This window comes from Balaenoptera ricei, chromosome X (assembly GCF_028023285.1).
Source record: "Balaenoptera ricei isolate mBalRic1 chromosome X, mBalRic1.hap2, whole genome shotgun sequence".
NCBI lineage: Eukaryota > Metazoa > Chordata > Mammalia > Artiodactyla > Balaenopteridae > Balaenoptera > Balaenoptera ricei.
This window is the reverse complement of record NC_082660.1, coordinates 62,076,412-62,088,762: the sequence shown is the minus strand read 5'-3', so window position 1 is coordinate 62,088,762 and position 12,351 is coordinate 62,076,412. Positions and strand designations below refer to the sequence as shown.

At 41.6% G+C, this 12,351-nt stretch overlaps 1 protein-coding gene across 5 annotated transcripts in view; it reads right to left on the bottom strand.

The window, feature by feature from the left end:
- The window catches only part of EDA (ectodysplasin A), a 362,955-nt gene extending 351,153 nt beyond the window's left edge, over positions 1-11,802 (bottom strand). For 4 of the 5 annotated variants that reach the window (XM_059911281.1, XM_059911282.1, XM_059911284.1 and 1 more), the window contains exon 1: positions 11,103-11,802. In XM_059911281.1, coding sequence (XP_059767264.1) covers positions 11,103-11,498 — 396 coding nt within the window. In that variant the 5' untranslated portion in view covers positions 11,499-11,802. Of the gene's footprint in view, positions 1-10,420; positions 10,920-11,102 lie in introns of those variants that run through there. The other variant, XM_059911286.1, reaches the window with a different exon arrangement.
- Between the last annotated feature and the right edge of the window lie 549 nt (positions 11,803-12,351).

Here is a 12,351-nt window from a genome sequence, read left to right as displayed (position 1 = left end):
TAGAACAGATGAGAGTGGCATCCTTGCTTTGTTCCTCATCTTAGAAAAAGAGCTTTCAGTTTTTCACCATTGAGTATGATGTTACCTGTGGGCTTTTCATATATAGCCTTTATTATGTTGAGGTACTTTCTTATTATTTCTGGTTTGTTGAGAGTTTTTATCATGAAAGAGTGTTGAATTTTGTCAAATGCTTTTTCTGCATCTATTCAGTTAATGTAGTTTATCACATCAATTGACTTTCACATGTCGAACCAGCCTTACATCCAGGAATAAATCCCATTTGGTCATAGTATATGATCCTTTTAATATATTGTTGTATTCAGTTTGTTAGTATTTTGTTGAGGATTTCTACAGCTATATTCATCAGGGATATTGGCCTGGATATTGGTAGCTTTCTTTTCTTTTGGTGTGTTTGTTTGTCTTACTTTGGTATCAGGGTAATGCAGGTCTCATAAAGTGAGTTTGGAGGTGCTCCTCCTCTTCAATTTTTTTGGAGGAGTTTGAGAAATGTTGGTGCTATTTCTTCTTTATATGTTTGGTAGAATTCACCAGTGGAGCCATCTGGCCCTGTGATTTTCTTTGTTGGGAGCTTTTTGATTACTAATTCAATCTCCATACTAGTTATAGGTGTGTTCAGACTTTCTAATTCTTCCTGATTTAGTCTTGGTAGGTTGTATGTTTCCAGAAATTTGTTGACATACAATTAATTGTTCACAGTAGTCTCTTATAATCCTTCTTATATCTTTGCCATCAGTCTTAATGTCTTTTCTTTCATTACTGATTTTGAGTCCTCTTTTTTTGTATTTAATCTAGCTAAGGGTTTATCAGTTTTGTTTATCTTCTCAAAAATCCAACTCTTAGTTTTGTTGATTTTTCTATCTTCTATTTTGTTTATTTCTGCTCTAATCTTTGTCATTTCCTTCCTTCTTCTAACTTTGGACATTGTTCTTCTTTTCCTAGCTCCTTGAAGTATAAAGTTAGGTTGTTTATATGAGATTGTTCTTCTTTTTAAATGTAGACATTTATGGCTATTAACTTCCCTCTTGGTACTGCTTTTGCTACATCCCATAAGTTTTGGTATATTGTATTTTTGTTTTTGTTTGTCTCAAGGTATTTTCTAATTTTCTTTTTGATTTCTTCTTTGACCCAATGGCTGTTAAAGAGTGTAGTGTTTAATTTCCACATATTTGTGAATTTTCCAGTTTTCCTTTGGCTATTGATTTCTAGTTTCATTCCACTGTGTTCAGAAAAGATACCTGGTGTGATTTTAATCTTTCTAAATTTGTGAAGACCTGTTTTGTGATCTAACATGTTATCTTTCCTGGAGAAAGATATGTATGCTTGCAAAGGATGTGCATTGTGCTGCTGTTGGATGGAATGTTCTGTATATTTTTGTTAGGTCCATTCATTCTATACTGTTGTTGAAGTACTCTGTTTCCTTATTGTTCTTCTGTGTAGATGGTCTATCCATTACTGAAAGTGGGGTATTGAAGTCTCCCATATAATTGTATTACTGTCTATTTCTCCCTTTGATTCTGTCAACGTTTGTTTTATATATTTAGGTTCTTTGATGTTGGTGCATTATATATTTATATTGTTATATCTTCCTGTTGGATTGACCCTTTTATGATTATATAATGTCCTTCTTTGTCTCGTCTGAGTTTTTGGCTTAAAGTCTATTTTGTGTGATATAAGTATAGCCACCCCTGCTCTCTTTTGGTTACCATTTGCATAGACTATCATTTTCCATTCTTTCACTTTCAGCCTATCTGTGTCCTTAAATCTAAAGTGAGTTTCTTGTAGAAAGTATATAGTTGGGTCTTGCTTTTATCTTTTTAGCCACTCTATGTCTTTGACTGAGGGAGTTTTATCTATTTACATTTAAAGTAATTATTGATAGGGAAGGATTTACTATTGCCATTTTGTTGTTTCCTGTTAGTCTTGAGAGTCTTTTGATTGTATTTCCTCTCTTGCTGTCTTTCTTTGTGTTTTGTTGATTTTTTTGTGTGTTTATAAGCTTTGATTCTTTTCTTTTTCTTTTTTGTAACTTCTACATGTATTTTTTGTGGTTACCTTGGGATTTAAAATATCTTTTAACAGTCTATTTTAATCTGATAAGAACTCAAGTTAAATTGCATACAAAAACTCTACATTCTAGCTTCTTCCCCATACACACTGTGTTATTTTTCCCACATTTTACATCTATTTATATTGTGTCTTTTAACATATTCTTATAGTTACTTTTAATACTTTTGTCATTTAACTTTTATGCTAGAAATAAAAGTGACTTATCCACTACCATTACAGTAATATAGTATTCTGTATGTGTCTATATATTTATCTTTACCAACAAGTTTCATACTTTCTTATACTATCATGTAGCTGTTTAATATCCTTTCATCTCAAGTTGATATACTCCCTTTAGCATTTCATGTAAGGCAGGTCTAGTGGTGATGAACTTCCTCAACTTTTATTTGTCTAGGAATGTCTTTATCTGTCTTTACTTTTGACAGGTATAGTATTCTTGGTTGGCAGGGTTTTTTTTTTCCCATCAGCACTTTGATATATCATCCCACTCCCTTCTGGCCTGCAAGGTTTCTACTGAAAAATTTGCTCATAGTCTTTTGGGGGTTCCCTTGTATATGAAAAGTTCCTTTTCTCTGGCTAGTTTCAGATTTTCTCTTTGTCTTTAACTTTTGACAATTTAATTATAATATGTCTTAGTGTGGACTTCTCTGTGTTTATTTATTTAGCAGTGTCCTTTAGGCTTCTTGAATCTGGTTGTCCATTTCCTTCCCAAGATTTGGATTGTTTTCAGCCATTAATTTTTTTGAATAAGCTTTCTAGTTTTCCCTCTCTTCTCCTTTTGAGATTCCCCTACTGCCCCTATTGGTCCACTTGATGGTATTCCTTAAGCTTTTTCACTCTTTTTCATTCTTTTTTCTTTTTGTTCCTCTGACTGAATTATTTCCAGTGACATTAGTTCACTGATACTTTGTCTTGCTTTGTCTAGTCTGCTGCTGTATCCCTCTCATGAGTTTTTCAGTTCGATTACTGTGTTCTTTAGCTCCATGATTTCTGTTTGGCAGTTTTCAAATATTTTCTATATCTTTGTTGAAATTCTCACTTTGTTCATGCATTGTTCTCTTGATCTTGGTGAGCATCTTTATAACACTTATTTTGAATTCTCTGTCAGATAAATCTCATAACTGTTTCATTAGGGTCAGTTTCTGGAGACTTAATGTGTTCCTTTATTTGGAACTTCTTTGCTGATTCTTCATCTTCCTTTACTCTCTATGTTGGTGTCTGCATATTACACAAAGCAAGTACCTCTCCCAGTCTTCATGGACTGACTAGCCTTGCACTGGAGAAGATCTCCACCAGTTAGCCTAGTCAGAGATTCTGAGGGCCTCTAACAACTCTTTCCCTCCCCAGGGAGAAGCAAGAAGCTTTGGTTTCTTTCTACTCAATCTGTGCTGAGGGGGAGGAGCTACGGCATTTACCAGTCCAAAATGCCATTTCCATTCTCTTCCACATGGCTGGACTGTGCTGGACGCATCAGAGCTCCAAGCCTGGCAAGAGAGATGTCAGTTCTTTGGGCAGTCCCAGAGAAATTTTGGCACTGAATGCACAGATCTACTCTTCCATCTCCAGGAATAAGCTGAAAGCTGGAATGTTTCGTCCACTCACTCTTTACTGAGCAGGGGGGAGGATATATGGTATCTACCAGTCCCAACCATTGTCTTGTTCTCCCCCAGGAGGCTAGAATGTGCTAGATCTCTTAAAGCTCCTAGCGTGGCAAGTCAGATGCCAGTTCTCTGGGCAGCCCGGGAGAAGTTGAAGCACTAGATGCACAGATAAACTCTTTCCTTCCCCAGCAGAATGTTGAGAGCTAGGATTTTTTTGTCTTCTTGCTCTGTGCTCAGCAGGAGGAAAGATCTATGGTGTCTATCAGCCCAAGTCACCATCTCTGTTCTCCCCTAGGGAGATCCATCAGAGTTCTAAGACTGGCAGGACAGAAACCATTCCTCAGAAAACTTGGGGTGCTAGATGTGTGAATCAATCCCTTCCCTCCCTAGGAGAAGCTGGAAGCTAGGGGCTCTCTTCCTTATCATATGGTGCTGTGGTGGTGGCAGGGACTCTGGTGAGAGGCTGTCTCAAATCTCCCTACTGGTTTCAGTGTGTCTGGATTCATGTTTGCCCTGGGTACAGGAGCCTTTCAGTTAGTTCCTGGGTTTCTCACAAAGGGAATTTGTCCATGAATTGTTGCTGAATTGGTGTGTTTGTGGGGGAAAGGATGGTCCAGGACTTCCTAATCCACCATCTTGCTGATGTTATTCTCTTAAGAATTACTTTTTTTTTTTTTGGTCAGATGTGACTAGCTGATTCTAAAACAGATACAGAAAGGCAAAGGGCCAAGAACATCCAAGATACTTTTAAAGAAGAGGAACAAGGTAGAAGGATATCAAGAGCTTATTATAAAGTCCAATAATTAAGACTATGGTATTTGTGCAATGACAAATAAACTAATTGGGGACTTCCCTGGTGGCACAGTGGTTAAGAATCCGCCTACCAATGCAGGGGACACGGATTTGATCCCTGGTCTGGGAAGATTCCACATACTGTGGAGCAACTAACCCCATGCGCCACAACTACTAAGCCTTCACTCTAGAGCTCGTGAGCCACAACTACTGAGCCCGCATTCCACAACTACTAAAGCCTGTGCGCCTAGAGCCTGTGCTCCTCAACAAGAGAAGCCACCACAATGAGAAGCACACTTGCCGCAACTACAGAAAGCCCACATGCAGCAACAAAGACCCAAACACAGCCAAAAATAAATAAATAAATTTATTTTTAAAATAGACTAATAGAACAGAACAAACAATTCAGAAACAATCTGACACATATGTAGACACTTGGTTTATGACAAAGGTGACACAATAGAGAAATGGGGAGGAAAAGACATTCCCTATAATAAATGGCACTGGGTCAGTTGAATATCTATATGGAAAAGACAAAACTTGGCCCCTGTATCTCACCATACACAAAAATCAATTTCAGGTGGACTGCAAATCTAAATGTGAATGGCAAAAGCATAGAGCTTCTAGATGATAATATGGGAGAATATCTAAATGCTCTCAAGGTAGGAAAATACTTCTTAAATGGAATACAAAAAACCCTAGCCATAAAGGAAAATACTGAAAAACTAGACACATTAAAATTTAAAACTTCTGTTCATCAATGGATACTATAAAGAGATTTGGGAAGAGTGTGCAACAAAAAAATTCAAAAGTGGTTCGTAGCCAGAGTACATAAAAAATTCCTACAAATCTATAAGAAAAGAATAAACAACCCAATAAAATGTGCAAAAGACTTGTATAGGCACTTCACAAAAGAAGATAACCAAATAGATAATAAACATATGAAAAGAAGTACAACTGCATTAGTCTTCTGAGAAATGCCAGTTAAAATCACAATGTGATATTACTACAAACCCACCCACCAGAATGGCTATAATTTAATGAGTGATAATAACAAGTATTATCAAGGATGTAGAACAACTAGAATTCTCATACATTGCCAGTGGGAATGTAAATTGGTTCAATCACTGAGAAAAGCTGTCATTATCCATAAATTTGAAAATATGCATTCCCTATGACCCAGAAATTCCAATCCTAGGTATATACCCAACAGAAATTCAAGTACATATAACCAAAAGACATGTATAATAATATTCATAGTACTGTTATTTATAATAACCCCAAACAATAAACAATCCAAATATTCATTATCAGTAGAATAAATAAACTGTGGTATATTCAAACAAGTGAATAATATACAAAAATACAAATAAAAAACTACAGCTGCATGCAACATCATGGATATCAAAAAACATAACATCGAGCCAAAAAAAAAAGCTCCCCCCCAAAATACATACTATTTGATTTCATTTATATCAAGTTCAAAATGGGCAAAACTAATCTATGATGTTAGACATCAGGACAGTCATTCACTTTGGAGGAGGATGGTATAGTGATAAGGTGGGGGTTTTGAGATGCTATTTCTATTTCTTGACCTGAGTTCTGGTAACATTAGTGTATTCACTTTACAGTAATTCATCCAGTTGTACAATTATGATTTGTGACCTTTTCTGTATGTATGTTACACTTCAATAGAAAAGTGAGGGAAAAAGAAATGAAGAGCTAAGTGATGGGTATTTATAGACTAGTCAGATAAAACTGGTCCTCTATGAGGGCCACCCTGCAGGCAACGCAAGTGGTTTCTTTTGGTCATGTTCTTGGGGATTAAATGGCTTCAGAAATTCTCTAGTATAAAGAGATCTTCTCTATAACGTAGTCACAGATAAATTACAAGTTATTTTTCACAAGATCTAAGAGAGAAAGAAAGATGAGACCTACATGCAAATAAAACAAAACATCAAATAATACATTACAGAAAACTTTTTGCACCATCATAGAGGTAATGTAGTTAGGGCTCTTCTCCATTTTACTATCTAATGATTCTAGAAACCAGTGAAACATTGCCAGTGGAACTATTTACTCACCTAAGCACAGTTGACAATTCACAGGCTTAGCAAGGCCTGAGGAAAATAGGCCTGTTACAAATGCCTTTGCTTTACATGAACATCTCTAAAGGCCCCAAATAATATTCAAGCCAACAAGTGTTTACGTACCCTAACTATAATCAGCACTGTGTACAAAGTATGGTGGAAAAAGACAAAAAGGAAGGCAGATTTCCGAGGAGCTCTAATATAAAGACACAAGTTTTATTAAACACAATAACAGCAATAACTGGAGAATGATTCCAAGACAGGATATGGTAGGTGGGTTGCAGGAGTAGAATTGGTAAGAGAGAAAATGGGATAGGTGTAATGCAGCCAGTTGATCAAAAGCCTTGCATGTCACACTGAAAAATCTAGATTTAAACCTATAGAAAATGATCTTATCTGGATCCCACTCCCCTAAAAAATTCTTGGATTTAGTGATTCCTAGTCATTTTCTTGATCAACGGGCCTTAATAATTAACATCAAATCTAGATATACTAATGTCCTATCTAGTTAAACCAGAGATGTTTTGTGCAAAGTTAAGGTTGACTTCTATGACATCACCTCAAATAATTAGGGACATATTCCAAATATTGCTAACAGTCCCCAATAAACCCTTATAAGTCTACACAAACATATTTTTCTAAACACTTAAACCTTAGAGTTTCAGTTAGAGCTTCTCTTGGGGAAATCATCTGAATGAGACACTACCTTTATTTGCCTCCCCCACAAAATAATCTTTCAACTATTAAAAGATATCTAATACCTAATATAGTGGCTGACTCATAGCAGGCTTTCTATTTATTGAACTAGATTGTTAAATTACACCAGTATATTAACCTTACTCATCTCTCTCATGGTTTAGTAGACTTTGATCATAACCCTCTCTCAACCTCTCTCTCCAGACTGAAAAAACAACTAGAAAGTCCCTCCAACTTTTTTTTTTTTTTTAATTTTTGGCTGTGTTGGGCCTTCGTTTCTGTGCGAGGGCTTTCTCTAGTTGCGGCAAGCGGGGGCCACTCTTCATCGCGGTGCACGGGCCTCTCACTATATCAGCCTCTCTTGTTGCGGAGCATAGGCTCCAGACGCGCAGGCTCAGTACTTGTGGCTCACAGGCCTAGCTGCTCCACGGCATGTGGGATCTTCCCAGACCAGGGCCCGAACCCGTGTCCCTTGCATTAGCAGGCAGATTCTCAACCACTGTGACACCAGGGAAGCCCCCTCCACCCTTTTGATCAATTTAATTTGTTTTCTGGGGATTTGTATCAGCTGTTAAGTTTTTCTTGATGGGCAGCCACCAGAATTACCTATATGATTGTGAATGCAAATCCACTTTTGGTCTTTTACATGGAAAAGATAAGAGTTTTGTTTCATCATTGTTTTCAACACCCTTCCTGGTAATGCCCACCATATTCTCGGCTTTGAGGACCACAATCACAACCGGGCCAACTTCTTCATAGACAGATAAACAGTGATTTTTATTTTAATCTTTTTTACTCTAACAATAATATTGTGTATTGTCTAACTCAGAGACTGATGAGATGTATTTAGCCCCTGAGACCATCTCCAGTGAGTATCCAGATAAACCTACAGATACTCAGCTACTCCAGCTGAAGGAGACAGGTATGATTCCAGAAGGTCCAAAGTGACCCTTTCATTTTTTATCATGAGCAACTGTGCCCCCACTGGGAAGGCTTTTCTAATAAGTCCCTAGGAGAACTTTGCTGATCTCTCTGCTATGTATCCTGACTGCCCTAATTTCCTTCTGTATTCTGTTTTTAAAGTTTTTAAATTGAGGGATGACATACATACATCTTCAGTGACTTCTAGATCCCTTTCTTGAGTCATAACTGAGCCCATCATCTCATAAGCATGAATAGGTTTGCATGACCTTATACAATGAAGTGCCTCTGACTATTCTGCCCACTTGGTCTCATGAGATCTTCCTGCAATTTATTCTCATCAGTTTGCCTTCACTCCTTGCAGATAAACTGGTGAGAAACCTGAAATGTTCTGCTCATTGAAGGGTGTATATTTTTATCTTTTTTCCTCTCCATCTAAGAGCTGCTGTAACAGCAGCTGTTTGTGTTGAAAACTAAAATATAAAAATATGACCTACGTGGCCAAATCCCACAAGGCTGTTTACTTCCTTATTTATGAATCAGATTCTGTCAGCACAACTTAGAATCTTGACTGTCAGCAATACTGCAATTAAATGTCTTTGCAAAGCCAGCAGAGGGTGCACCAGGGCACTGGAAATTTTACCCAAGATGTAGCCGTATTAATTTAATAGCCAATCAATGTTTCCTTTTTTTTAAAATTTTCTTGGTATACTAAAACTAACACCCTCAAGAAAAACTTATGTTGAATCTGGGCTAAAATTCCTTCAAAGTATACTCTAATTCTCCTGAAAGTGAAGTTCAGGAAGAATAAGGAATACATGGTTAAACTTAGTCTGGCCAAAATGTAGGTAGAGTAGAAGAAAATGATGCAGATCGGAGCCCTCTCCTTTGCAAAAATTCCATAGCTCTACCCAGCTACCAGACAAAAGGCTCCAGGAAGTAGTATATTATAGGGGAACGGGCACTGAACTAGGAGTAAAGAGACCAACTTCCATTCTAATTTTGATCAGAGTTGTATGACCTTGGACAAGTCATTTCCCCCATAGGAACTATGTGTTCTCCAAGGGGAATGATCAAATGGATTCATGGCCCCTCATAACTCTAAAAAACTCTGACTCCAATTGATGTCAGCAAATGTAAAAAGCCAGTATGCTTGTTATTACTTCTCGAAAAGATTAAAACGGAAAAAATAAAGGACAGAAGATAGGGCACTGTATTTAAACCTAGACAGAGCTATTTGAAGCACCACGCAAAGGCAACTAAATGCCATTACAGACCCTATGAGAATCCCACACCATCACAGAAGCCCCAGAATACAGCTGTTCTACTAATCCTCAGCCTACAAACAGGGGTCTGTCCATTCTGAATGCCAAAAGGCCTTGCCACCATTTGACTAAGGAAGTTCAATTCCTTCATCTTTTCACAGAAAACCAATGTTCAGCTGCTAAGTATTTCTACTGGGCATAGTCGCGGGGTGGGGGGGTGGGGTGGGGGGTGGGGGGGTTGTTGGGAGGTGGATAGATAAAGGGAACCAGAATCCTAGTTAATTATCATTTAGCTACTGTGTTTAAAGTTTCAAGTATGAGAAGCATGTCTACTGATTATCTTCTTTGATAAGCTGTTATATAAGTTGAAGTGTGCTAGCAAAACATTTTAAGGCTCAGGACAACCTTCCAACGCAAAATGTAGAAACTGTGTCGGCCCTAATATTAAAGCATTATCATGAATGTGACACCAGCTTTGGATGGGTGGTCAAAGTAGCACGAATAATGTTTACAGAGTATGACAATGACTCTGGATGTGGTAGTAAATATAGAAGGCCTGGGTCACTCACCTCAAGGAACTTATTTGCACAACTTGCCCTCTTCCCCAAGAGGAACAAATTGACTGTTATTCTTTAACCACCTCAAAAGGATCCTTGGCTGCTTCTCTTAAGTTTTACATGAGACAAAATATGGCAAACAGAGAATACTTACTTTAAGTGCACTAAATTTCCTTAAATAAAGAGCTAGAAAAAAGTAGAAAACAAGCACTAAAGCTAACAGTTTGCTAACCAGGGCACAAACACCATAAAGATTGTATTAAAAAACAAGTCAAAACAAACCAAAAAAACTGCTCTTGGGAGACTACTCTTGAGTCATTATTCCATCAGTAAATTCCTGCTCTCAAGCAAGCAGGAGTGAAGACACTTCACACCAACCCTCCCCACACCACTCCCCCAAAAAGAGTCAGAACCGGCATGCAAAGGGTGAGTTTTATTCCAAAGATTTTTTAAATTGCTGTTTCAGAAGTTGTCTAGCAAGACGGCATATTTCTACCAGAATTCCTCAGGGGCGCTGATCCTCACTAGAACACCGAGGACAATCCGTCTCAAGTTGCAGGTAAGTGTGAACAAGCCCACGATCTGGTCAGTGCACCAGCACCCCGGCGCCGAAAACACGGTTCAAAGTTGTTTCAACAGGCGTGGAGCAGTTATTACAGCTGTTTACAGCTCCAACTCCAAACGAGAGCCTGCTGCTAGTGCTGGCATCAGCTCTGGACACGAAAAAACAAGCACCGCGGGCGGAGAATCTCACCGGGAGCAGAAGGGCCAGGCTGCTGCCGTTAGTCAGCCGGGGGGCAGCGCCCGCACCTTCGCGCAGCGGCCCGGCCGGGAGCGCCGCCAACTTTTCCCGAGGCAGCCGGAGCCGGGGGCGGCGGGCGCCGGCCAGAGTTCCCAAGTCCGGGGGTCCTGAGAGAGTCAGGGTGAGCTGGGCCAGGGACCGAGGACAACCTGTCCCGGGGCGACCGCTCCCCAGCTCGCCCGCCCCCTCCCCGATCCCGCCGTCGAACTCGGCTCGAGGTGGCAAAGTCCTCCCCGGGCCCCCGCCCTGCGCACATGGAGAGGGGGCCCTGCCCCTCCAGAGTGACTCACCTGGTGCCCGTCCTGGGCGTCTGGGGGGAGCGTAGCTTCTCCCCGTTCCAGCAGCTGCTGCTGCGGGGATGGCTGCCCGAAGTGGCGGGTGATGGGACCGTCGGGGTCAAGGCCACCGGGGCTGCTCAGGGTGCCCGAGGTGCCGAGGTTACCGGGACCGCCGAGGCGGGACTCGGCTCCCCGCTCCCGCCGCAACTCGGAGCGCAACTCTAGGTAGCAGCACAACGTCAGCAGGTGGAGGGCCAGCGAGAGGCCAAAAAAACCCAGGAAGAGCCGGCAGCTGTTCCCTTCGCCAGCCCGGGCAGGGGCCCCGCGACAGCCGCAGCCCTGGCTCCCGCGCTCCCGCGGCGCTGCCGCGGGCTGGAGTTCCCTGCGCTCCACCTCGGGGTAGCCCATGGCCTCCGGAGACACCCACTCTCTGAGGCCCGGGAGCCGCCGCGTCTGCCTCAGCCCTTCGCGACCCCTGACAGGCGGCTACTGTCCTGCCATCGGCTGGGGGCTGCAGGGACCCGTTCCTGCGCGACGGAGGCTGGGTGGGACCGAGCAGGGAGCAGCCGCAAGTGCAGCTCCACTCCGAGGGGTGGAAAAGGGAGGAGGAGGGGCGGGAGAGACGGGCGACTCGGCCCCGCGGAGGGAATGAGGGAGGAGGCCCCGGCCGACCCCGCCCCGTGCCTCAAGCGGCTGCCGGGACGCCCAACCACCGAGCCCGCCAAGCCTTGGCGCCCCGCCCCATGCCATTCCACCCGGGGCCTCCAGCTGCGGGGCGGGGTCTGGGGGCGTGTGGGTTCGCCTCTGCCCCGTGGCCCCACCCAGCTCTTCTCGCTCGCCCCGTTCCAGTTGGTGACTGCGGCTGTCGTTCATCCCTGGACTCCGCCCCAATTTAACCCTTGAGCGCCAGTAAGGGGTGGGGGGGGAGGGGGGATGAGGAGGGAAGGAGGGGGAGGCTGAGAAGAATTGGGGAAACTGGGAAGGAAACTAGAGCAAAGAAAAGGAGGCGGAAACTAGTATTAATAGAATGTTTGCAATTAAATGCAGTTGTTAATAACATCATCCAGTACTTATCTGTTGCTTTCAATCTTCAAAGAGTTTAACAGACGTTAAACTAATGAAAACAGTTTTGGGTTTGGAATGAAACCATGCCTGCTGGGTTTGCAATCCAATGGCGCGCCAAAAGAAAAGGAGACCCAGTAGCCTGAGAGCCAAAGGGAGTGAGAATGAGGTGGGACTGAGACAGTCCCACTCCTGGAAT